Here is a 26,792-nt window from a genome sequence, read left to right on the forward strand (position 1 = left end):
TATGTTGTTTTTTCTGTTAGTAAAAGCTGTTAGTACATAGAAAGTGTTCAGAAGTAGCCATCATCTAGTCAGACACTAATTACTGCTCAGTCTGCTTCAAGATGACAGGCTCACAGAATTTCTTAGTTTTTTGCCAAAGGACTTTGTAGGTCAGAAGCCCTACCTGCTGATTATCTTGTGGTGTCTAAGGTGTATGGTCTTTCTTGAACCTATATATGTCTTTCCCCTGTTTTTCTGGAACCTTTTTAGGGGGCAGCAAAGCAGGAAAGCTGCAATATAAAAACAGTGTCTTCAGAAGGAAAACACTTGTACAAATGGAAAACAGTTCAAGGGAAAGAATCCTTTTTGTAACAACATTACAAGAATTATTTTGAGGAAAGGGACCACTCTTGCTGCACTACAATTATTTGCTGCACAGAAGAGGGAGCACAAGAGGCTGAGCTGTGAGTGGCAGTGCCATCTACTTATGTGAAGGGTGCCTTGAGATTTCAGAAAAAACACACTGCTGGACAACTTTTTACTTTCAACTTCTCTTTTACCTTTTTCTTGTTTTTCATCTGAAGTAGCAGGGGTGTTTTTTTTTGGTTTTTTTTTTTTTAAATTTTTTTGTTAATTTTTTTTTTCATTTCTGTTACAAAAGAGTGACAAGTGAAATGTGACATGAATTCAGGGAGTGGGGCAGCACCTGTGTTATTTTCTCTGAAGGCTTCAAGTTTTGCAATTCCCAAAAAGGGATGAAAGAACTGTGGTAATACAATGTTATCTCTCATGGTCACACATACTGGTGTGTCTTTCACTGCAATTCTCACCTGCTGTACTCATGTTTTTCAAAAAGCATGGGATGCATATTAAATGTTTTTACTCCATAACTGTCCCAAACAGTGTTTGGAAAGGCTTGAGAGTCTGAATATTTTTTTTAATAGACCAGACAAAAATTGTATAGACTGGAAGTTGGAGTTAGCTTGTGTATGTAAAGCTCATTGTATTAATGGAAACATTTCTTGTATGGTGTTCATCCAGCAGTTTTCATGCTCCAATAAAAATAGATATTTACAAGGGGGAAAAAAAGAATATAGTTACAGCATAACTAGTGGGTTTTGTGATTCTCCATCACAAGAAAGTTAAAGCAACAATAAATTCAGCCTTTAGGTGCAAAGCAAATGAAGATCTAGGAGTGCACTGGCAAGGATGCAAGGAGGCAGTGGTGGGTCACACACCTCATTTTGGTCAGTGAATCAGCTCCTTGGAAACCACTCATGAAAACCTGCTGTTTGTTTGTTTCATAAAAGTGTTAAGTTTTATTGCTGTTAGATATTGGTATTTGCTGGCTGTTGTTATTTGGTTATTTTTTGTTATTTTTATTCACGTGGCAAAGCCTGCTCATCAGCCAGTGTTCAGCAATAAAACCCCAAAATCTCAGTAAGAGAGGGGGAGGGTGAGGTTGTCACTTTGCTACCTGACATCTTGTAAGTTAACACACCAGATGTGCAGTCTCTGCAGTCTTAACTCTCTTCTATTTCAGTAAAGCGAAGGAAAAAGGTAAAAGAAGAGATAAAAACCTTCACTCAGGAAAGATCTGTCTCAAAAAATAGGAGAAAGGGAAGGGAATGCTCTTTAAAACAATTGAAATTGAAATTCTCAGTTGAGAACTTGAAAAATCTTCCACTGAATGAAATCTTTAATGATTACAAACAATTTTCCTGAAGTGAAAATGTTGCAAAACAAAAATCCATGAAATACATTTGGTTCTGTGCATGGCTGAGATCTCTGCCAAAATGAGCAAAGTGTAAAAGCCAGTACTTGCTGGAAAAGTACATCTGTTGGTCTACCAGTGAGAATAAATTTGGAGAGAACCCTTTGTCTTCATTTAAAAGGAAAGGAGTCTAGTAACAGTAGGCATAGCTTTAGTTCAAACCGATATTCATGTGATTTGCTTTTAAAATTTTGTCTGAAATCCATCAAGATGAACAGGGTCTGTTGTGTGAGAAGAGAGAATGGAGCTAATCCCTAAATTAAGTGTACAATCATGTTCTGACCGTTCTTTCTGCCCAAGTTTAAAACAAAGCCTGCTGAATTGCTGATAATGTGCCAAATACCCAACATATCAACGGCCAATTAATTTAAATAATTTCATTTCAGGCTACCACACTCTGGCCTTTTTTCCTTTGCAGTTCCTTAGCAACACTGTTTTCTTTCCCTGCAAATTGAACACTTCCATCAGCTCTAAAGGATTTTCAGAGGTACAAGGGTATTCATGACACATGATGGACAAGGAGCTCAAGCTCTGCATGGAATTCTTAATCTTTTGAACCTGAGCTGGGAAAAGCTTCCACAAGCTGACTTTTGCATGTACATACGTTTTCAGAACCAAGAGTTAAGTGATTCCTGAAATGATAAACTCAGAGATGATGGAAGGTAGTAAAAGGTAGTGCTAATGTAGTCAGAACTCACTGTGAGGTAGTTGTGGCAAGGACAGGCATGGTTGGTAGCCTGGGCTGGTTCTGGGGGTTGGCTGCTTTTGTGTGTTAGGTAAGAGATCCCTTCAGGGCACCTCCAGTTTGTGGTTTTTGGCAGGGCAGAGCTGCAGTGTCTGCTGAACCAGGATCCTGGGGCCTGTGGCAGGTCCTTCCCTGGCCATGTGAATTTATAAACTGGGAGGGGAAACAGCTAAAGGAGCAAACTGTGTTGCTGTGCAGGAGAAGGAGGAGGGGATCCATAATCCATGATAAACTGGGATCCATAATCCATGGTAAACTTTATTCAGGTTCTCTGAATTTACTGTGCTCATCTGTCAGCAGGTTGGTGACTCCAGAGGCAGTAAGTGAAAGTTCAAACCTTGCACTGGCCAACTCTTTAGAAGAAGCAATCACAAACTCTGTTAGATCTATAAAGACTTAAGAACAATCTGAATTGGAGGCTCACATTGATGCACTGAAGTGTCTGCTTGGGAATTCTTTCCTGTTAATTGCATTAAAGCACTGGGCCAGTAATTGATGGACAAGGTTTTCAAAGGCTTTTGACACCCCTTGTGAATTTCCATCTCAGATATTCACTGCTGTAATGTCTCAACGTCTGCTGTTACTTTGGTGATCATGTACTGGCACATTATTCTCAAATGCCGTTTATTGATTCTTATTCACACAGAACAAATCCAAGTGTACAAGACACAGCTGAAAACCTGTAGTTGAAGCTGTCTCCCTCACTGAACTTGGGAGGCACACCTGGGGAGTTCTCATTCTCTCTGAGAAGGATATAATTGATATAAACTTCCCTTTTTAGCACATTCAATATTTGACTAATTCTTATTTACCTCGCATTTTAAATTTCAATGATACCGCCCCAGCTTTCTCCAAATCTGTGATGGTTTGGCCAGGTAATAGCAGCAATTTGTGAGCACAATATTCTTCCTGTTTCCAGGGAGGAATACTGCCTGTGCTTCTTTTATTTCTACAGCTGAAATTAATCTGTGTGCCCTGTAATTTGATTATGTGTGGAGGCTGTTGAGCTTTTTAAATGGGTGTAGTGATGTTATATCCCTCATGATCATCAGGAGATGTTGTACAAACACTGGTTCTTGTTTCCTCTAATTCCCCCTGTCTGCTTCTGGGCCTCTGAGTGAAATTGGATGCCCCTCCCCTTTTGTGAATTTGTAGTAATCAACAAATAGAGCTATTATGTCTCTTCTGCTTGGAATTCCTGCGTGTGTCTCCACATGCCAGAATGAACTCAGTTTAATTATTTCTGGTGGGCAAAAATGAAGATAAACATGCCTTCTGACCCTTAGGTTTGCCATTTGATTAATCTTTTGTTTGTCATGGTCTAGTTTGGCTCACTGGCTATTTCCAGTACAGTGTAAGGCTTATGCTTGGTCTAATCTTGTTTTAATGCCTTCCTTTCAGAGAAAACCTGACAGTCACTGCTGTTCCATAAACCATGTTATTGAGGAAAGTGTTAAAGTAGCAGCCCAGCTCGATGCTCCCCCTAGTAGAAAACCAGGAAACCTTGGGCACTAGTTTCAGTGAAAAGTAGTTTTCTGCATTTTTTCCATGTCTTCATCAATTCCAGTGAGGACAGAGGAGGGAATTTTATTAACCTTATTGATTCTGACTCAGAGGCGTAATTACTTTCCAGATCTTTATGGGCTATATTAGTCTGTCAGCTTTCATTTTTTGGTTTTCCTCCCTTATTCCCTCAGCTTACACTTCTATTCTCTTTGTCCTCCTGTCTTCCTAGTAACTCTCACCATTTATGTTTTTGCCCTTTTTCTGCTATTACTGTTGCTGGATTCAGTAGCTGCTAAGGAGCACTCCTTTTTTAAAAGCCATCTGCTAAACCTGAGCAGAGGGTGCAGCATCCCTGAGGTTTCTCCTGCAGAATTTTCCTCACCTCAGTGTGGCTGACAAGTCTGTTGTAGCATACTTTGAACTTGTCATGGTGCCTTCTTCCTGTGCTACACTGGAAGATGTGCAGTTACCAACATTTGTCTTTGCCTGACACAGTGAATGCACAATTAAGAAGTGTTTTTTTTTTTTTTTCTAGACAGCATGTCAAAGTAAAACACTGTAAAAGACAAGTCTGAACTGATCAGAAAGGCTTATAATTTATTGAATCTGCTGTGTCTGGTAATGTCTGAATTTGTTGAGCTTGACGTTACAGCTGATGTGTTCTGGATGGGGTTCAGCAGACAGGCCCTTGAGCTGTGTGAGGAGCAAATGGTGGGGACTGGTGTGCTGGTAGGAAGGTTTACCATGATCACGCTGGTACTTGCTGAAATCCAGCACAGGGAGCTCCTTCCCAGGCTGTTGGGGAAACAGGAGGGATTTTGAGATGTTTCAGTGCCTCTCCTGCCCTCCAGTGCCAGGGAGCAGCCAGTGCCTTTGGTACGTTCTGATTATCTTTGCAGCCTTTGGAATTAAATGTCAGCATCTGTTTGTGGTGTCCCACTGTCAGCAACCTGGGTCTGAGGTTGAGAAGATCCTCTGAAATGAAGCACTTTTCCCTCAGGAGGAGTTTTCCTTCAGGAATGTGGAGAGGGGCATGGCAGGCCCTTACCCAGAGCTCTGTCTCCTCTCTCCTGGAGGGCAGGTGCTGTTCCCTGTGTTCCCCTAGCTCCAGGTGTGCTGTTGCTGCAGGGAGCTGCAGCTTTCTGTCTCCAGGGGCTCCTCTCTTGCCACCACGGAGCAAATGGCCGTGGGCAAGGGGAACTACAGCTGCAGGCAGGGGGCAAAAAGCAGTGCAAGGCATTATCTGTGTGTTGCATTTCATGAGCCTTGCAGAACGCTCTCCCAGTTAAGGTCTGCCCTGTCACGTGTTGGTCTTAGGATGTTGAGTTTCCATGTTCTGTCTGAATATATAATGCAGTGAGCATTGGGATTTTAACATTCTTTTTTAAAACCTTGCAGCTCCAAAGATTAGGCAGCACTGCCGAGCTCATTTAAAGGCTTCGTGCTTTTGCTGTATTGCAGAGCTCTTAAAGAGCCTCCCAAATGAGTGGGGAGGGATGGGATAAAGGACTGATGTGCTCTAGTGCCTCAGGCCCGTGGCTACTGCCAGAGAGGCTTGTTTGAACATGGGTAAGAGCTGTGTTCACATTTTCTGTCTTCCCTCAGCACCTTCTCTTTTTCACTCTTTGCCAAGAGTCAGCTCTTGGGAGTGCTGTTGTGAGTAGTAATTCTTACAAGAGGCATAGAAATTTAAAAGCTAAAAGGCCTTGAGGAAACACAGGACTTCATTTTTTTTAATTTTAATTGCTGAATGCGATACGAGCGTAACTTCAATGTTGGGACCACTCATGTTTGTGGAAAACTGACATTCTATGCAAATATCTGGAGATTTAATTGGTATGTGCACCATTTGGGAATGGGTTTTTACACCATCTATCTTTCCCTGCATAAATCTAATCTGGATCCTGTCTTGTCTATGAGGAAATCCATTTAGTGTTGTTTATGGTGCTATTAATGAAAATAGTGCTGTCCCTTTTGCATTCATCTGCTCAGATTGCTCCTTTTCACATTTTCCCTCCTGCAGATAGATATATGGCTGTATTAATTAAGAAAGCATGTCTGATACTGTTATTTCTGGCTATGGTGTTTAATTAGGAAAAAAAAAAACCAACCAAAAAGCTGTGTTCTGTTTAAAGATGTGTAATTACAGAAGTTAACATATGTTATGTCACATCAAAACCAATGTCTGAATTATGAGTGGCTCGGAACGAGCACTCAGTAAAAGCTGCAGAAGCACTTTATTGGCTTGATTTATGTGACTGCCTTGCCTTTCCTGAGCCCTGCAGTGAGGATCTAAATGTGCTCCTACCCACCTTTGTGATACCAGGCTGTGGGCTGAGAGTAGTTAAGATCTGAGTGGTGGGTGAGTAAATGTTTTCTGTCTAGACCTGGAGTCGGTCCTGTGGGCTGGGAATGGGCACTGGAGGCTTCAGCTGGCAGTTGCTTTGTGTTGCTCTGCTCAAGGATTAGTGTCAGGGGGTTGACCTAGCGCATCTATCCATGGGTTAAACATCTTATCCATGTTCCAGCAGGCTCGTTTCTCCATGGGTGGCGTGAGCAGCAGATTGTTGGCTGCTTGTCCAGGTGTGGAGGCAGGGAGCTGGTGCTTGGAGGGATTTGGAAGATGCTTGGGGAAAGGCAGGGCTCGGTGGGGATGAGCTGGGCTCTGTCCTGGGCCGACAGGTGGCAGCTCACAGTCAGAAAAGAGCATCTCTGGGGGAGCCAGCCCTGCCACGGCTGTGTTTTACAGCAGTGCAGGCAGCACGGCCCTTTCTATTCCACTGCCTGCTCAGAGCACAGTGAATTTATTAAGGTAAGGATTTATAAGCCTGAAAGGTTCCTATATCAGTGGGAATAGTGTGGAAAGTCTAGATGAATTTGCACAGCAGAGTGTTTCCTCTGCAGTCCTGCTAATGGCATATCGCTGGATCTGCGAGGAATTTTTCATTAAATCAGTTTTTGGAGTTTTAGTAAATCAAAATGTATGAGCAGAGCAAAATCTATTCCATACCAAGTCACTAAAATCCTCAAATAGAGCAAGCAGTGGAAAAAATGCTCCCTTCTTATATGTCTGTAAACACACTGGTGCCTGTGTGGTTCTTTGATGAAGTATTTATGTGATGAAGTACTTGTTTTATTTATCTCCATCCACTGTTGGTACACCTGCTCTCTGATTTCTGATAACGTGGGATTGCTTTGTATTTCAAACCAAAAAGAACAGCTTCATTTCTGTTGTTCAAGTTGAAACTTCTTAATCTTTAATTTCTCTCCAACACATTGCATGCAAGTTGTTTCCTCAGATGTATGGAATGTGGCTGAAAATTCATAAAGCACCATGTCTTTTTCACACCCTCCTTTCTCCCACCCCTTATTTTTTTCCTCTGAGCACTTTCATATCTGATGGCTTTTTTCAGTTCACTGTATTTCATGACTCTGACTTGTCTGCTCAGAACAATTCTGCCAGGAGGACTTTGGCAGTGTTGGGGGTTTTTTAATGCACTTGCTGCATTGTCTAACCACAAGCCAATTCACACTTTTTGGGAATGATCTGACACCTTTTTTTTTTAGAATTTGACTTGAAATAGATTGGGATGGAATGTTTAGGGCAAAATTTGTGTGTTAAAGACTGAATTCTAGGCTGCCTTGCAAAAATTGTTAAATATATGCTTTTGGGACATAAACCACGTTTAGGTCTGACTAAGCCAGAGGTGTATTTGTGAGCCTGGGGTAGGTTTTGTAGTTTGTGATCTACCTTAGCTGGGATGGGGATGGGTGGTGTCCTGGAAGGTGTATTTGTTCTGAGGCTTAGCTGTTTATTTCTCCTGGGTCTTTTACCACAGGAGAGGTGGTTCTGCTGGAGTGTGGGCAGGGTGATAGTTCAGAAACTGGCTTGGAGGGAGCTCATGTAAATATATGCTAGTCACTTTGATCAGGCTTGTGCTTGCTTTTCTTAGTCTTGCCAATGAGTGGATACTGAAAACTTCTAACAGCAGTGCTTGGAGCTTTTAGCATAGAAAGCTCCTTTGGGGTGAGTTATGGTGGGAGTGAAATGAGGAGCTTCATTCTATCTTCTGCTTAATCAGTTTTCCTAAGTTACACTGCTCAGGGGTGCTCTGGCAGGTCCACACCCCCCAGTTTGACCAGCCCAGCTCAGGTATCACAGTGATGGGGAAAGCCTCAGTGTGGTGATGAGGAGGGCATTGATGTTTGCTCATGTGGCTGTGGCACCAATTCCTCGAGCTGATCCCGGCGCCTCCCTTGTGTGCAATGGAACCAGAGAGAAGCATTAATTGCAGCAAACAGTTTGCAAGCAAAATGCTTCTCTGGGAAGTGGCTGTGGAATGATCTCTTCCAGAAGTGGTGTGGAGCATCCCAAGTGTGGGAAGGCCATTGGGGTCCCTGGGTAGTTGGCTGTTCTCTCTGTGAACTGGACTAAGAAAATATGCACTTCTGTATCTCAGAGTGAGTGTAGGTGTGTACCTGGGCTGCTGCATAGATTAGATAAATTCACACTGATACTCAAAGCAAAGCCTGTAGCTTGGGCTGGTGTTTTCGTGATTTTTCACCCCCTGGGAGAGCAGTAAATAGTCTTAGATTGTAAAGATGGGACTGGAAATTGAGGTCACAGTATAATATGCAAGACCTTTTTTTTTTACCTTGTTTACTTTATGCCGGGCTAAGTATTTCATAGCAAAAGTAAATTTTTTGTGCAGTTTGTGAAATAAATAATGGAGAGATCCTGTTAAAAATGCATTGGCTGGCTTCCTTATTTTAATATTAATAAGGCAGGTTGCTACAATAAAATTAGCTCTGCATGGTGTTTGTCACTGTACTGCCAAAGCAATCGAGTCTAATGCCATTCCTTCCTGAAATAAATCCCCAGGAGAGCAGTATTTGTGCTGTTCTGAAACCTCTAACCAGGGAAGTTGGAGTAGGACTGTAAATTATGGACACTGCAGATTTTAATCTGGGATTCCCAAGTCTGTCTTTGGCCTTGTGGCTTTCTAGCTGCTTATGTGAGGTGTTTTAATGTTCTTTACATGTGGGTTTTCTCTGTCGCCATGACTAATATCCAGCTGCTTGGCTACCATGCTAATGGGCAGCTTGGTGATCATATCTGCATGGTGTCCTGGTCCTGAAACCTTCCTGGCTGGGGCAAAACATCTGAGCTGTGGAGGTGTTGGGAAGGATGAAAGTTTGACAAGAAGGTCTCACAGATATGGATGCTTGGCAGAAAGATTTTCTAATGTAGAATCTGAAGAAGGAATAGAAATGGAAGCAAGTTTTGATATAGAAGAAAAGAATTGCTGAGCCAGTCTTACTGGATAACCAAGGAGGCAAAGGGTGTGTTAGTTAGAAGGAGTTTTTATGGCTTAGAGCAAAGGATAAACCCACCTCAAACAAGAAGATGTTTTTACCAAGCAGAAAGCACAGGCAAACAGGACTGCCAATGTTGCAAGTAGAAAAAAGGTCTCAGAATTTTCCATTGCAACAAAACTGAAAAACAACTTCTAGCTTAAACTGTAATGCACTAACTTTTAGTGATTGGAGAACAGTAACATGAATATGGTAATTATAGTCGTTATGATAGGCTATAGGTAATAGTTAAGGTATTGATTGGTTCTTCTGTATTAAGATGCTCAGCAAAGAAAAGCAAAATTATATAATGCAATGTAACCAAAACCAAAGTGTCTCCAGGCCTGCCTGCAGCTGGAGCTGACAGCTGTGGGCACAGCTCTGTCACCCACAACCCTGGACTGCTGTGACCTCTTGGATGTAATAAACTGCATTTTGGAGAGCCCCTGGAGTCCCACATCCCTCATTCAGGCTCATACATGGAGCTACTTGGCTTGGGCTGCAGTGTCCTAGGACACAGTGCCTTGGTTTGGGAGCCTGGAGACAAAGGAGCAGAGGAAGAAGAGGGATGTTGGAGTTGTCACAAACTCTTTTTTCTTTTTTTTTTTTTCCTCTTTTTTTTTTTTTTTTTTTTTTTTTTTTTTTTTTTTTTTTTTGTTAAAGATTAATATGTGCCTTTAAAGTAGAAGCTCTTTACCAGCCCTGCACCTCTGTGATTTATAGCATTTGTTTATCTGAGCCACAGAGCAGAAGGGAACAGACCTGTAATACTGATACAGTTTGGTATGTGACCAGAACAGCATTTTTGTGCTTATGAATAATAGGACACTCATTGTAATAGAGGCCCTGTCAGCTGGAGATATTTAGGTTAAAACAAGTGTTAGGAGGTTATTTGATCATGGTTGTAGACACACTTCTGTTGAAATCTGCATTTTAGGCAAGATTAAATCTCTTCATTTTACAGTTTGCATTGTTAGTTTAGGATCCAAATTGGAACTACATCCAAGCTTTGCCTGCCAACTGGATCTTTTGAAGATTTTCCTGAATGTGTAAATCTGTGAAGCAGGGAAGCACATATGCTTAAATACCATCAAGGTCTGGGGTCCAAATATCTGCCTAAGTGTTTTCTTACAAACAGTCATGTTTCAAATAGGCTTTAAAAATTTCTACTTAAAAGAAATTTCTTGAGAGTCTAAGAACTGGGAGAACACTGTTTTAGAATGGCAAACATCCATTCTGAATAACCAGGTCTTTGCAGTTCTGTGTTATTTCTACTTCTTATGACATGTTGTGGTAAAAATGTTTGGAATGATGGGTTGTGTTTATTGTGTGTAATTCCTATAGACTGCATGAAATGGAAAGCTCTACTTTAAATGGTATTACTGGCATCAGAGGTAAAACTACCCATGTCTTCTTCCCCTCTTAATTTGCAATCTGCAGGAGTCTGAGCTGCAAACGGAGAGATCTGTCTGTACATGTGAATGATCTCTTTGTGCAAGGGGCTGGGAGAGGTGGAATTCCCCGTGTTCCTGGGAAAGAGATACAACAAATGTGCTGCAGGAATTTCATGCAGAAGATGAAGGTGTTGGCTGGTGTTGGGTTTTCATCTGCAGCAGAGGGAAAGTGGGACAGGATGAACAAATGGAAACTCTTGGCTTCTCTGTTCTACCTTCCAAATTACTCTAGAAAAAGGCAAAACAAGCAAGACAGATGATACAACTGTAGCTGGGAGTGCCTCTGTGGAGTCCTGGTCTCTGCCAGCTGCAGGATTTTTTCTTTTCCTCAATCCTGCCAGACAGGAAATGCTGGATGGAGGAAAGAAAATAGCTGGGCCAGCACAGGCCCACGATTTTGTCCCTGTATAAGTTATTGATTTACAAAATGGGGTCTCAGGAAGACATTGTAGGAGCTAAACCTTATTTATGTTCTTTGACATATTAGAATGCAGTCAAAATACATTTTTTCCCATCTGGGTAAAGAACATGCTTGCTGTCTCAGGAACACTGTGTCTTCCTGGGTATGGAAAATGAAAGATGGGAGGGGAGACAGCTCACCACATCACAGCTGAGAAGCTGATGTGTATTCCATACTTCTCTACTTGTTTAGGCTGTTCCCAGTCCTGTGTTCTAATTTCTCTGTGCTGCTGGAATTGACTTCATTTTAGGGCGATTTTCTTCTTCTTTGGCCTGAATATCTTGTATGTTCACTGATGGATGACTTGAAAATATTGAAACCAATTAAACCAGTCTGGTACCCTTTCTTGCTTTCAGTGTGAAGATGATGTGCCTGAGAGGCAGGAAGGCCCAGGTGAAGCAGGCCCTGAAGGCAGAGTGGATGTTCGATACCTGCAGTGGTTGCACGGGAGGCTGAGGTTGCAGTGGTGCAGTTTGCACGCTCAGCACCAGGAGCAATGCAGACTTTTGCACAAGGTAAATGATTCTTCTAACTCACCATGACATGGTTGATTATTTTAAAGCCTTGTCAGCTGGAGCTAAATGTACAAATTATTCTTGTTTGCTAGTTCTGCATTTTCTGTAGGTAAGAGTGAATCACTCTGAATATAAGCACCTCTGTCTTTCCCCAGTGTGGCAGAACCATGAGAAAACGTAGCATGTTCAGTGTTGGTAAGGCTGTAATTGTATAAAAGTCTCTTTTGCAGGTTGGCACATTAGTCACTTCTGCAACCAAAGGCTACTGCTGTTTTTCTCAGAAAATGCCTGGTAGAAACAAGACAGAGCATTCTGGCTCCCCAGACAAGAAGTAGCAATGCAGAACTATAAGTTCACGGGAAATGTGGATTCAAAATGTTAAGCATAAATATTGAAAGTAATAGCAAAATAAAATGCAAAATCTCTCTCCAAAGTACCAGGGGACATCTCAGCAGAACCCAAAATTTACCTGCTTTTAAATCAGGAATCAGTAATGGTCCCTACACTGCTAAGGTTCCAGTTATCTTCCCATTTATGAGTGTTTAGGTGCCTGTCTAATCACAGATATCTGGGAGTATTATATCTGTTTAGGATGGAACCAGCCTTCAGTCCCAAAGTCAACAGTGGTGGTGACTCCAGAAACAAATTTAAAAATTCTTAAATTCTTAATATAGTCCTAAAAGTTAATATGTATTGCTTTCCCTAGGTTCCCCTTTTCCATTTATATCTCTTTAAATAACTTAAATGGAGACAGCTATTACTGTACTCAAAACCTTCAGAGAAAACCTTTTTTTGAGACTAAAAATGATCTGGGAAAATTTCTTCCCAAATTACACATGAAAAAGTTGTCAGAACCATCTTCACCTTTGAATGAAGATGCTTTCTTGATTTTAATCCTGTGTCTGACAGCAGTGCTAAAAACTATAATGAGGTTACATTTTGTTCTTTCCATTAACTGATTGCTAGGGCAGATGTCTGATGGACGACCATAGTGAGTGTGTGCAGCATCCAAAATAACCTTTTGCTTCTCACTGACCACTGCTGATGTGCTTCCCTGGTGTGGGAACAAAGGGGGCAATTCCCTCCAAGTGCCCTGCAGCCCTTGGCTTTGTGCACTGTGATCACAGACCCTGCTGGGGCTGGGAGAGCTGAATCTCACATGGAATGATTGGCATCCCCTCCCCCTGATAAACTACCTCTATTTAAGGTATGCTGGTTTTTCCAGTAGGTGAGGCAAAGGCCTCCATAACTCATCATCAGTGCTCTGATTTATGTGAGACTTGACAGTAACAAATCATTAGGCAGCTCCAGTGCCTCAGCCTGCAGTTAATGAGGCCGAGGAAGAATTAAGAGCAGGTCAGACCTGGGGCTTGAGTACAAACAGAGATATTCTCAGCAGTCCAAATGAGCCTCTGAGCTAATGGAGAGATGTGCTGATGGGGCAACATGCTAAAAGCTTGTTGGCAGGGGAGATGAGAGATGATGACCCTCCTGTGGAAGTTGCACTTTACTTGGACTTTTTTTGCCACCTTTTGGCTATCTAAGGTAGAATGTGTGTGACGGTGTTCACAGGGGTTTTCAGGTGAGGGAAGAGACGAGAATGTTGACTCCATGTTCAGAAGGCTTGATTTATTATTTTATGATATATATATATATATTCCATTAAAACTATACTAAAAAGAATAGAAGGAAAAGTTTAATCTCAGAAGGCTAGCTAAGCTAAGAATAGAAAGGAATGAATAATAAAGGTTTGTGTCTTGGACAGAGAGTCCAAGCTAACTGGGCTGTGGTTGGCCATTAATTACAAACATCCAAGATGGGCCAATCACAGATGCACCTGTTGCATCCCACAGCAGCAGATACCCATTGTTTACATTTTGTTCCTGAGGCCTCTCAGCTTCTCAGGAGGAAAAATCCTAAGAAAGGTTTTTAGTGCAAAAAAAGATGTCTGCGACAAATGCTAAAGTGCTAAAGTTAGGACAGTCAGACAACTGCAAGAGGCAGGTTAGTTATGCTGCAGGTCCCTGGACCACGATTTCCAGAATCTGGAGGAATAAGCAGGAGGGAGGTGTGTGTGTCTGTTCATCCAGTTTCCCAAAGCTGTCATTACTGCCTTCACTGCTGGGTGAAGCTGAAGGCAGCAGTGGTGATTGTCACAGTCAGAGTGCCACCATGGGGGTGCACAAAGGAGGATGGAACTGAGCCCAGCTCCTCCACATGTGAACCCACACTGGCATTATGTGTGCAGCTGTGGGAGTTCTGTTCAGAGCTGTAATAAAGTGCAGTGCTCTGATTTATACTTTAGTTTGAATTAAAAGCAGGAGAATGGAAAGGTAAATGTGGCTTTGGAAGGACATCATTACAGTGCCACATTAATGTTAGCATTTAGGGTAACAAAATATAAGATACTTGCACAATTTAACAGCTGTATAAACAATAATTGATATTTCCTGACTCTTTCTAGAGAAATTGCTTTTACCACTGCATTAATTTCAAAACTTTTAAACTCTTCTATGTGTTAGAAGACTGAACTGACCCAATATGACCTCTATATGAGCTGCTGCTTTCCTCTAATAAACCACAAACACAGTATGCAAAAGGCTAATGAGTGTTATGTTTTTTAATTATGTTGGCAGATTTACAGAGGGCTTTCTCTACAAAATGATAATTAGGCTTTTACTCTCTCTGTTTAATAACGTAGCAGGTTATGTGTCTCAGCTGTGGAACAATCTTATTTACTGCTCATCAGGAGCTAGAATTTTTGTCAACCGGCGGCGACACTTCTGCAGATTTCATTCTGTGACTCACACGAGCTCTAAAATGCCGTTTTCTCTATTTGGGCCTTTCTGAGAAGAACACCACACAGTTGGAAAAAATGTTCTTACTCAGAAGATGACTGCCCTTCCTTCCACTCTGTATTTTTTAGTATGAGTATTGCTGTGCCCTCTGTCTACTCCATCCTGCCTGCCGCCACGTGAGGCTGATGGGCTGAAGTTGTGCAGTCCCCAAGAGAGGGAAACCTCCCTGGAGCTACAGCTGCTCCTGTGCTGGGAATTGCTTGTTAGGTGGCCTGCCTGGCTGTTCCTCTGTGCTGCTGTTCAGTGGCTTCAGCTCCCACCAGGCATGTTGAAGCTCACAGGAGCACACACGTCCTGCTGGAGGAGGGAGACTTCCTGAGGGAAATCTTCACCTCTCAGTTTCTGAGGAGGTTTGCAGCCTGAGGCAATGAGCTGTTGAATAACATTTTAATGGCTTCTCAACATGGGCAGGTTGGCTTGCTTTGAAAGTATAATGTAGTAATACCATTCTAATTCCCTGGAAATTCTCAGTGGTACATATTTACCTGGTGTGCCTTCAAATGCATGGGAACGTGGAGAATAAATTACTGTGTTCAGGCACGTCTCTTGGTTCCTTCTGTTCTCTTTCTTCTTTCTGTCAAATGCCAGAAGAATCTGTCTGCCTGAGTTTTGATCCCTCTTGAATTCATAGGAGAGAGCAGTTGTTTTTATTTAGTCTTTGAGTTGCCATTTTGCCTTAGAAAATGTGAATAAGAAGCCTTGCGTGGTTTCAGCAAAACAGGAAGGAACCTGTATAGTTTAAAACTTTCATTTTTGGGGAGCTTGCTTAAATGCACTGTGCCACAATTGGCATGTTATAAAAAATAGAGGAACAGGTGAGTTTCTACAAAACTGATGGATATCCTGGGGGTATTTTACATCCTGAAGTAGTGAGGGTTAGATCAGGCTCAGAGATTTTTTTTTAAGGAGGTGGATATCTGATTGTGAGCTGTGCATAAGGGTTAGTAAGAATAAAATAATGTTAGATGGAATTCTCAATGATAGAAGAAGAGTTTAACATAACTGGAATTTTCAGATCATGGTAAAGCAACAAAAATGGTTTCAGTCTGCTTGGAAACTAAGAGCAAGAGTTGTACTGTTAGTAAGAATGCAGAGCAGCACTGGGAATTACTGCCTACAAATGGAGTGGTTTCTTGTGCCCCTCTAAGGTATTAAAATATAAAATAATTTATCTGTTAACAATATAAAATAATATGTAGTGGAGTAGATTGAATGGGTTGTATCTGTGTATCTGAGGTAGAAAGAGTAAAGGACAAGGACAAAGTCTTGATCTCTGAATAATAGAGGGCAGGGACTGGTGCTGGGTAATTACCTCATTGTCAGTAATTTATGAGTGAGCTAAACTGCAATTGTTAGATGCATCTGTAGCTTGACATGAAAAATCTACCACATTGCTCTGGGAATTGCTACCTTGTTTATTTATATATTTTTTGTCTATTTGGTATGAAAATCTTTGCTTTTTTCACCTAAGGTGAATTTGCCATTAGATCTCAGAAGCATATTCTTTAATGCAGTAGAATTAGAATGTTTTCCTCTCATGCAAACGTGTGTGAACCACGAGCAAGCCCCCTTTTCATCTTCTCTAGGTGAATTAGGCACCCTGCAGGGAGAGCAGCTTGAGGGAGCTCAAGGGCATTCAGGAGTTGGTGCTCAGTGTGGGGGCTGTGCCTCTGCTCCCTTGCAAAGGTTGGTGTGAGGTTAAATCAGAGCTGCCTCCACCTCAGGGGGTTCCAGTGCCCAGGAGCAACAGCTGGGCTTGTTCTGCCTCTCACCCTCTCACCTCTGCTTCTGCTTTGCTGCTCTTTCCCTCTTTAAGCCTTGTTTATCTTCTGTTAGCCATCAGTTAGGGAGCAAAAATATAAATACTAGATTATTTGGGTATCCATCCAGTGTGGTCTCAGGGGAGCACCTTATTCCTCTGTTGTTGCAGCTTTCCTGTGTTTGCTGTGGGCTTTACCCAGGGATGCTGCTGCCACCTGCCTTGGAGAAGGGGCTGAAATTCCCTGCTGGGGCTGGGGCCCAAAGGTTTGGCAGCCAGAATTACACAAGAATGCAGCAGGGAGAGAGGAGTGGCAGTGGAAAGGAAGAACATTGTGTGGGGAGGTGCTCTTTTATTTTTAAACTCGCATAGCTCTGCACATGTGACAGATGGTTGTCACCAGCAGTGAGTTTTGGGAAAGGAATGCTAAAATATTCTGAAGTTTCATGGAAGGGTTGATAATTACCCAGTGCCTGTCAACTTTAAAATAGTTGTCAATACCCAAGTGTGTGATAAAGTTCGTATTAGAATAAAGGAAGAAAAGCAGGAAACATTCTCTGTCTTCTGGCAGAAATATTAATGAAATATGAGTGATTGTCTGACAAATGTGCACTGCTATCTTGTTTGGCAGCTGCAGTTATTACAGTTACAAAGGGATCAGCTCTGAATAGGAGGAATTGCTTTTTATTGTTCCCTTGACTAACTTGGGAAGCTTCTTCATCAAGTAATTGATGATCCTATCACCAGTGCAGCTGGGACAAGGTCTTGGTAAGCAAAAGCCAACAGTATAGAGCAGCGAAAGAGAACCTTACTGTAACTAGGTAGCATTTTCTACTTAAAAGAAAGAAATAAATATTATTCTGAGAGTATACTTTAGCCCAGTTCAGACTGCTGCTCTCTGTGTAAATGGTTTCTCCTCTCATGCCGTGCACCCAGCCGTGTGTGCTGTAAGGAAAAAGGCTTCAAGACAGGATAGAGAGAGAAACCTTCAGTTTCCCTGTGGCAGCAGTGGTTGCAATTCCTGCCTGTGGTTCTGGCAGTGCTACCAGATGCACCATTTTGTGAAGTGTTGTGGTGCCTGCTCCTCCTCTCCATTCTGTTGGTGGTGGCACTCACACTTGTCCATGTCCACGAGAAAGGCTTTGTGAGCACTGCTCACATCACCCTGCCAACACACACAGCTGTTGGGTGGTAGTTAATGACCTTAATGGTCTGCTCCTTGCACTGACAACTGTCTTTTAAATCAATCTGTTCCAGATCCATTCATTCACCAGTGGCTCCCACATGGACCAGAACCTCGGACATTTCTCTGTCACAGAAGCAGATCTCATTAGACATCCAGAGAACTACAAGCAGGTAATGCTTCTCCTGTAATTCTTGGATGCTCAGTATGCTTTACACAAACATTGTGAAGACTGCATTCCTTTGAACATTTTTTTAAACTTAGTTTCCAGCAGAAATAAGGGCTTATATATTGAATTTTCAGTTTCTTCACTTACTTGTATTCACCAAATTTGGTTTGATAGAACATAAGCCCAAAGGTATCAGGGTAAGTTTTATAAAAACTGATAGACAAGAAGTGGGAAGAGACCTGACTGAAAGTGCCACAGGAGAAAAAGCTTGTAGAATAAAACACTCCAGATAAGTTGGCTGACTTGCTGTATCCTGCAGTAACCACAGTCAGGCACAGTGTCTGCCTGTGGCCCTGCCTGAGCAAGACAGAACCTCTTAGGAAAACATCATTTTCCCCAGTGTACTGTTTTACCCTGAAGGATAAATTCCTACTGCTCTCAATTACTCAATTATCATAGGTGTTTCAGTTCATTATCTGAAGTAGTTTAATTTGCTTCTTTTAATGCAGTATAATACATTTGTTTTAAAAAAATCACTTTCTAAAAGTTCATTCAGTATGAAACTGAAACAAGATGGAAATTTCAAGCTCATCCCTAACAAAATCAATATTTGGCAAATTTCTGCAGTCTGTCCACACCTGTTTGCTCAAAGGAGATATTCTTTCTGCTGTTTGCTTAAGAATGAAAGTGGGCATTGTAAATATTCTGCACAAAGAAATTCAGGAAAGTAGATTTGAAGGTGGGAGGATAGTTTTATGTTCAAAGCCCCTAAAGTAAAGTGCACGTTAATCTTTCATTGCTGAGTATTTCTTGGATGAACAGTTCATATCCAGCCTCTTGGTAAGATTCATCTGTTTAGAGTATTTTCCTGGAAAACTACTGTTTTTCTGGAGCAAATGGCCTTAAGTCAGCTTGAGATTTCTTTTTCACTTGTGCTTCACAGTGCCCCTCCTGTGGTTGGCTCAGCACACACAGCAGCACCTTGCTCTGGAGTCTTCCAGACCTTAGCAAATGCCTGTAAAGGTCTGGCAGGCTGGTATTAGAAACTTCCAGCTCTGCAGAGGGACTCTGCAATGACCTTTTTCCCCAAAGCCTCACACTGAGTGTGTCACTGATCTGTTACAATGAAGCTTAATGGTACTCTTGGTATTTGGTTTTGACTGCTTTGGTAATGAATCAGTGCAGGAGCTTTTCCTTGCATTCTGCTCCCTTTCCTGGATGCCTGCTCCAGGTGTTCTGTTCAGGGCAGGCTCAGGATGAAGTGGAAGGAGTTTTTTCTGTGTTGTGAGCATTGTGGTTAGGTAGAATGCTGCAGTCAAGAAGGTTTAGTGGGCAGCTGTGTTGTTTAATTAAAATGAACAAAGTCTTCATTCCACCTCTCCCAGGCTTAAACAGCAAATACGTGAAACAAAACCAGGGTGATGACTGAGAGGCAGGGTGACAGAAGATGTTTTCTTTAAATAAACTACAAGTGGCCACAGTCTGTCTCCAGTTTCTGGGCTCTGACAGGTGCAGTCCCAAACAGCTTCAGCTCCAGTGCATGTGTGTTGGAAATTCCTTTCTTATGTCCCTTATTGCTCGGGCTGATCCAAAATTGGAATTACTTGTCAGTATAATCAGCTGTGAAATTCTTAACCTCTTAAAGCTCTCAGACCTATTCAAGAAAGGTGTTGTAAGCTGCTCCCTTGAGGCTGATTTTAAAATAAACAGGAGAAATTGCAGGAAATCATCCCAGCACTTCAATATAGATGCTTTTGAGAGCCTTATAATTGTTATGGCCACTATTTGAACATTCTTTGTCGATTTTATCTCCCCTTACCCTTGTTTCCCAAAAGCAGCTTCTGGAAGTCATGTGCTCAGTATGTATGAAGAGCCTGGTGCAGCAAGGTGGTATGGGCTTGAAAAGGCATTGTTGTTTTGAGTGTCACTTTTCCAGATGGATCTAATACTCCATATGCAAAGTGATCCTGCTTTGGTTGGAAAATGTAATAAAAAGCCTCTAATTTTCAAATATCTTGCTAAGATTAAGTAAATTATGAGTGTTTGAATGGCTTGGTTTTCAAATATTGGTGCAGATGGCAGCACTCTGCCAAATGTTTTCTCCAACAACTGTGAAATTGTTTTTTTTTGTCTTTTCAAGTAAATGAGACATTTCTCTTAATGTTACCTCAAGTAAGAACCTGCTGCATGGATGAATAAAAAGAGTCAGTATGTAATGCACCCCTCTTGGTGGAGGGGGTTATGAATTCCTTCTCATCCTGGGCATCCTTCAAAGCCCAGCAGTGCAAAGTGGATTGCAGCATCAGAAATTTGCTATCACAGAAGGGACTTGGGCTCTTCTTTTTTAAGCCTCGAGTTCATTTTAATCAAAAATACCCTGCGAGAGAAGTTGCTCTGTTTGCATCAAAACAAGAGATGTTTAGTCTGACAGGAAAAGTGTGATAGGATACAGATAGCTGTGAAGTCAAGCTTCACTTTATGAAATGTACAAGTCACGCTGCTCCTTTTCTATAGAAGATGCATATTAACTTACTTAAAATGTTCTTTCCTTGGATTTTTGACTGTAAAACACTTTTAGTGCTTTTATGTACAGGGATTTTACTGGACATTATTATTCCTCTATCATCATAAATGTCTTTGTCAGATTCATAGGGCTGGAAGTCTTCCAAACCTAATGGTTTTAATTATGTTTTTCTCTAGTGAGGCATGATCAAACTCCAGCTTCTCCTGTGGTTTGGCTGTGGTTGTGTGCATGTGTGTGGCTGTGAGCTGCAGGTCACTGCAGAGTTTGGTTCCTGTGCTGCCTGGGGCTGGCACAGGACGGGAGGTGCTGTTATTTCAGCTGGAGCTCAGTGTCCACTGGAAGCTCAGAAGCTCCTTGGTCACTGGGGATGGCTTTGGAGCTGTGGGCCTGGCTCCTTGTCAGTGGGGATGTTTTGGAGCTGTGGGCCTGGCTCCTTGTCAGTGGGGATGGTTTTGGAGCTGTTGGTCCCTGGGGATGGTTTTTGGAGCTGTGGGCCTGGCTCCTTGGTCAGTGGGGATGGTTTTGGAGCTGTTGGTCAGTGGTGATGGTTTTGGAGCTGTGGGCCTGGCTTCTTGGACAGTGGGGATGGTTTTGGAGCTGTGGGCCTGGCTCCTTGGTTAGTGGGGATGGCTTTGGAGCTGTGGGCCTGAGCTTGTGGTGGACCACACAAGTTAGGGAGCTTGGGGGGGGGTCATTGCATCTTCTTGTGGAAATCTCCTGCACTTATCACTTAGTTCCAATGCATCCTGAGTCTCTTGTGATCTGATGCATTTTCCAAGCTGATGGGTACTGCTTGTGTTCAAATGGCTCCCCCAGCAGCTGGGGTGAGGCAGGGGCTGCTGCTGTTTGCCAGCCTGAAATATCTCCAGGGCAGGAATGGAGTTCTGGTCTCTGGCACTGCTGCTGATAGAGCTGGGAAGCACAGCTGGGAGAGTACACAGGTGATGTGGCCACATCTGCCCCAAACTTTCCAGGGCACTAATCCTTTCCAATGGTCTCATTCCTCTTTCTTGTCTATCAAGTCCACCTGTATTAACTCTGCACAGCAGTGTTGCCAGTTCTGAAGTTTACCTTGGGCTCAGAAAAGTGTGTGTTGCACTTGAGTCATTAAATTAACTTTCTCACCCTATTGTTACTGTATAGAGATCAATGAACTTTAAATCAAAGCACCTTAGTCCTTCAGTTTCCTCTGTCTCTTCACATACTGCTTTGTATGTGGAATTCAATCTTAGGAGAGATTAGAAGTTGAAACTCAGGTCATTGGTGCAATGTTGGCAGCGCTGGAGTGATCACTGAAATTGTAATGAGTAAAGATGACACCTTTAAATGCCAGTAAATCAATTTACTGAGTGTGACAGCAAATAAATAATGCAGATGTCTGCCAGATGGACATGCAGTGAAATTTATAGAACTTGGATGTGAATAGCTAATAATTTTGTTTCAGAATTTTATGAAGAATGTTTATGTTTGTTGATCATTAACATGTTTTAAAGGTGATTTATTTGGCATAAGAAGCTAAGGTTCTTGGTAGCAAGTAAATGGGAGCAAACAAATAGTCTGTCTGACTTTGCATACATAATGTATGGTCAATTCCATGCCCATAAACGATTCAAGTGAGCTTTAGCTCTCCAAGCAGCAGGAATTGGGTGGGATGGGGTAGGATGTGCAGGCACAGCACTGATCTGCTTTCTGGGCTGCTGATTTATCAGGAAAGGACACCAGTGTGAAGTATCTGTATTGCTTCCTTCAGTCAGGTGGGATCCATAATTTCTTATTGGGTCATTTGAGGGATAACTGATCAAGATGTAAGGTAGGTTGTCAGGGAAGCCTAAATCTCATTGCAGTTTCCATTTAAAACATCTGTCCCAGATGGCTGTTACAGATGGGTGACACAGCAGGTTTATTCTCTGTGAGTAATAGGCCGTGGTTTGAATTCATGCAAAGCACTACAGAGCTGCTGTTCTTGCCAGAGCAAGTGCACTCACGTTGGAAGCATGAGGAGCTGACGGTCTTGGAATTCTCAGAAATGTTAAATGTGCATTTAAGAGTTACTTTTTCATCAAAAAGTTGAGTCTTCAGTTGGTATCATGGGCTCTGCACTTGCATAAAGTGCCCCTTATCTGCTGCAGTTTTTCTCTGCCAAGACAAAGCAGGGATTTCAGTGCATCCAAGGGACAGCACCACCTCCTGGAACATGTGTGGGGGCAGAGCTGCCAAATCAGCTCTGTCAGCTAACACAAGGTATTTGTCTGGCTGCTGAGCAGTCACTGTGCCACTGCATTATCTCCAGAAATGGATCCCAGGTTGTTCATCCCGTTGGATGAAAGTGGAATAACTGTGGCAGGACAGTTCCAGCTGCTGTGTCCCAGGCTATATTTGGTGTCCTTGTGTTGGCTGCTTGGGACTTCCTGGAATGTTCCTGGTGGTGACAGGCACTGCAGGCAGGTGCCAAATGAAAATAAACAGTTCAGCCCCTCTGATAAGCTTGACACCGTGTCATGGTATTGATTTGACACAGACCTGTGCTGGTATTTCTGTAATCAGCCCTGTTGTGGTCTTGTATGGTGAGGTGAAGGATATGTAACCTTATTTGAATTTCAAAGAGCCTGTTAGGGAGCCATCTGATGTTTTAGAATGTCCTTCCATCTGTTGTACAAGAAGCAGTTCAAGCAACACATTTCTCAGAGTGTAGATACCAATGGGAAAAAAAGACATTCATTCTATAGGCTGTGATGCTGCTGGGCAGAAGATTTAAGGCAGGAAATGAAGGCTTGTACTGCATGTAAATTCCAGAAAAAAGGTTTGGTGTTTAGTGAAAAAATGTCCTTGAGCTTCAAGGGCAACTTGCCTTCACTGGTATAAATTGTCATAGATTCATGATCATCTGTGGTGCTCTGGCAACTAATTCTGTTTGGTCTGGCCCTCAGCTGTTCATGTGTTCATTGTTTCATTCCCTTGGTAAAAGCCATAGTTGTGTCCTTTCTGTCCTTGGATGGGATCAGTATTTTGTGTTGTAGCTCCTGGTCTAATTAAGGGCAGCTTTGCCTATTTGTAAAGTAAAATCGTGTTTTACTTCCCTAGAAGAAAAAAAAAAAAACCAACCTGAAATTTCTCAATTGGCTCCTGCATAAAAAATAAGATAGCATAAGAGTAGCTGCACTGGGGCTTGTAAGTGTTTGTGAAAACCTGAAGTTTTCCTGGTTTGGTTTTCTTTTTGGGCTGTTCTGTCCAAAATCCCTCCTTGGCCAGTCCTGATGTCTCAGAAATCTTCATGGAGTTTCATTTTCCCAGGAATTTTCCAGGCTCTGGGTGAGCTTTCCTCACAAAGAACCAGTTTCCAAGGTGGGCAGAGACTGTGTTGCTGCAAATGAGATTCTAAGGGTGGAGAACAGTTTTCCCCAAAGGAGCACAAAGACCTGTGACAGTTCGTGGAGGAGTAGCTCAGAAGAGACAGCCAAGCCCTGGAGAATCTAAACACAATGAGATTTTAGACTTACTCTATAAACTGCTGGAATTAACTTAGTTTGAATCAGTAGTGACTTCTGACCATTTACCAGATCTGCTTCCAGGGCTTCAGATGGACCTGAACCCTTGTTAAATTTTCAGAACAACAACTAAACTGCTAGGTTCTGTAGCAAGAACATTTTTAAAATTTTCTTTTACAGCTTTTTAAAGTTACAGGTTTTGCTGGTCCAGTGCATCAAAATTTTTACCTGTTTCCAAGCAAGTTTGTTTTTCCTTGATGATTAGTGATGGCTGCATGTTAAATAAGTTCTTCAATGATTAAATGAAATTAAGTTTTAGAGCTGCTGACCTTTAATAAATTTCAAGGTTCACCAAAGAATTGTATGTTAGGCCCATGGACACACATGTTTTGAAAAGGTCAATTATGACAAGTTTTTTGAATTTGCATAATTATGCTCACCAGGACACTTGGAATAAAAATAGTAAATGCTTTGTCCTTTTAAAGTGTTTTCCTCTCTTCCTGTCATTAACTTGCTTTTGCCAAGCCATTCCAACGAATGTCCTCCAATGAATAGTCATTGAAGGACACAGGGAATGTGGACTGTGTTGGGAGCTGGAGCAGGACTCTGGGGAGGGATAGGATGGAGAATGAAGAACCTTGTGGCTCTGGCCCTTGTCCAGTGAAGTCAGGAGCTGGGAGAGACACATGGACAGGGAGCCTGAATGAAGCATTTTGGAAGCAGGGCAGCTCTGATGTGAAAGAATTCAGATGATAGGAGTGAAAAGAAACCAAGTGAGGCATGAGGGGCTGAATATAAACAGGAAGACTGAGATTGGAGAGGGAAACTAGGACAGGGAAATTACCCTTGATGCTGCTCTGTGAATGGGGAGGATCTGTCTGAAGCCTTGGCTCAGTGTGTTGCTCCTTGTGGGAGTCTGAGAAGTCTCCCTCTTGCAGGAAATGTCATCCCCCTCCTGTGATGCTCTGAGTGTTCAACCTCCTCCTGATGCTGCAGGAGGAGTTTTCCAAAGTGTCTTTCTCCAAACATCAAAGTTAGCAGTGATCTGAAGGGGAGCACAGTTTTGGAGTGTGAGGTGTGTTTATTAGGAGCCATGGTGTGTTCAGAGGGCAGGAGAATTTGTTTGTGTTCACTGCTGTGCTGAAGGAAGGCCTTGATGAAGGTGAGGAAGGAAGCCTCAGCAGCTGGGGCAGTTCTCCTCTGTCCTGGAGTGCTGCCAGACTCCTGTGCCTTGGGATTCTCAGGCAGGTTAACTAAACTTTCCATGGTGTCAGAACCCAGGACATTCCTCTGGCTGCCCTGGGTGATTCCACACCCTGGCAAGGGGCTCAGAGACCTTGGCACAGAGTCACAAACACCTGTGCCTTTGATTTTAGCCCATGGAAACAATTACCAACTTTGTGTGAAGGTTTACAAGCCACAAGAGTTTGAACAGAATGATAGTGAATTTGTCACAGGGTGAAAAACTAGAATTTTGGGGATTTAGAATGGGGGTTCAAGGGGCAAGATGGAGGAATCTGGGCATGTCCTGTCCTTCTTCTCCTTCTTCTTGTCCTCCATCTTCTGCTGGGATGGTGACACTTCTGGATTGGTTTAGAGTAGAGACAGACTGTCTAACAACATAGGTGATAGGTATTGGAAAATTATTGTAAATAAAGTACATGTAATTCTTAGTATAAAAAGCCAACACCACCCCAAGGGCAGGGACTGTGCCACAACCCGACCTGCTGGACAGATCTCAGCAGGGCAGAGAGAGAATGGAACAGATAAGAGAATAAACAACGTTGAAAAGCAGACCTGACGAATCTCCACTTCTTTGGTCATGAGGCTGGGAAAAAAGAGACTTTTCAATACCTCAGGAGCCATTCCAACCACAGAAACCCAACACCATGGAGGGCTGAGCACAGGGTTGCAAGTTGTTGAGCTGTGCTGGGTAGATGTATCCATGAAATGCTTTATAGTAACTCCTAAATTTCCTGAAAATCACATCTTGGAAGTCTCAGTTAAGGCATCCAAAAGCAATGGAAACATTTTACTTACATCTCCTTGTTTTCATTTCCCGTTTGCAGCCCAGCAGCGATGCTATTATCTTGTCTCACATGGGTCATTAGGGAAGATAACTTGTTTATCTTCAAGATAAAAATTCTGCTTTTAGAATGGGATTTGAATGATGTGTGACAAATAAGGCTGTGGTTTCCCTCTGAAGAACAAACAGAATAATATGCCATTGGAAAGGAAAAGGAAAAGCATGTGGAGTGAGCACCAGCCAATCTGTGCCCTTGGTGAGACAGATTATGAAGGGAAACGTTTTGGTTGCATAATGCTAGACCTTATACACATGGGAGGGTCAAATTGGTGTTGTTCAGGCAGCTTGAATTCTGGCACTTTTTAACTTTGAATGCTAGAGTTTCCAACTTTAGCATTTATCCTGCTGGGCTGTGCATTAGAGGTGTAAAACACGCTTCCTGCCATGTGCTCTGAGCAGCACTGCCAGTGAAAGGCAAGGCTTTTTTCCCCCCTGTTAAACGACTTAATGTTTTGTGTTGCTCTTCCAACAACAGTTACTTTAGACATTTTACATGCATGGTAGTCAGGCTGATGAGAAATAACATGGGAGCTGGCATTAATATTGCAGAGGAGAGCAGATCTGATGATGCATTGCATTATATATGGGGCTCCAGCACCTAAATGCTGGAGGCCTGGAGGCTCACACAGGAAAGCTTGAGGGAGCTGAATGATCCAGAGTGCTGCAATTGTGATGGTGGTTGCTCAGAGGAGGTTGAAAGGATGGGTTTATTATGAAGTGTACCCTTGATGCTGCTCTGTGGTGAGCAGGGTCAGGTGTGTGGGCAGCCCTTTTCTGACCCTGCCAGAGACTCCTGGACTGCTGCTTTCCCCTTGGTGCCCTGCCATCACCCAGATGGATGGTGGAGCGAGAATGGGCTTTAAACCTCCCCAGCTTCTGGTGGTTGAAAGGTTTATTCTCTCTCTCCAGCTGTCTCTGGTGTTTTGGTGGCGTCATGTCA

At 42.5% G+C, this 26,792-nt stretch overlaps 1 protein-coding gene across 3 annotated transcripts in view; it reads left to right on the forward strand.

Moving 5' to 3' along the window:
* Positions 1–26,792, forward strand: part of TEDC1 (tubulin epsilon and delta complex 1) — a 70,334-nt gene that overhangs the window by 8,214 nt on the left and 35,328 nt on the right. For all 3 annotated transcript variants that reach the window (XM_074546508.1, XM_074546509.1, XM_005493598.3), the window contains exons 4-5: positions 11,630–11,788; positions 17,663–17,761. In XM_074546508.1, the coding sequence (XP_074402609.1) occupies positions 11,630–11,788; positions 17,663–17,761 (258 nt within the window). The remainder of the gene's footprint in view (positions 1–11,629; positions 11,789–17,662; positions 17,762–26,792) is intronic.

Source organism: Zonotrichia albicollis, chromosome 8, assembly GCF_047830755.1.
Source record: "Zonotrichia albicollis isolate bZonAlb1 chromosome 8, bZonAlb1.hap1, whole genome shotgun sequence".
In the NCBI taxonomy this organism is placed as follows: domain Eukaryota; kingdom Metazoa; phylum Chordata; class Aves; order Passeriformes; family Passerellidae; genus Zonotrichia; species Zonotrichia albicollis.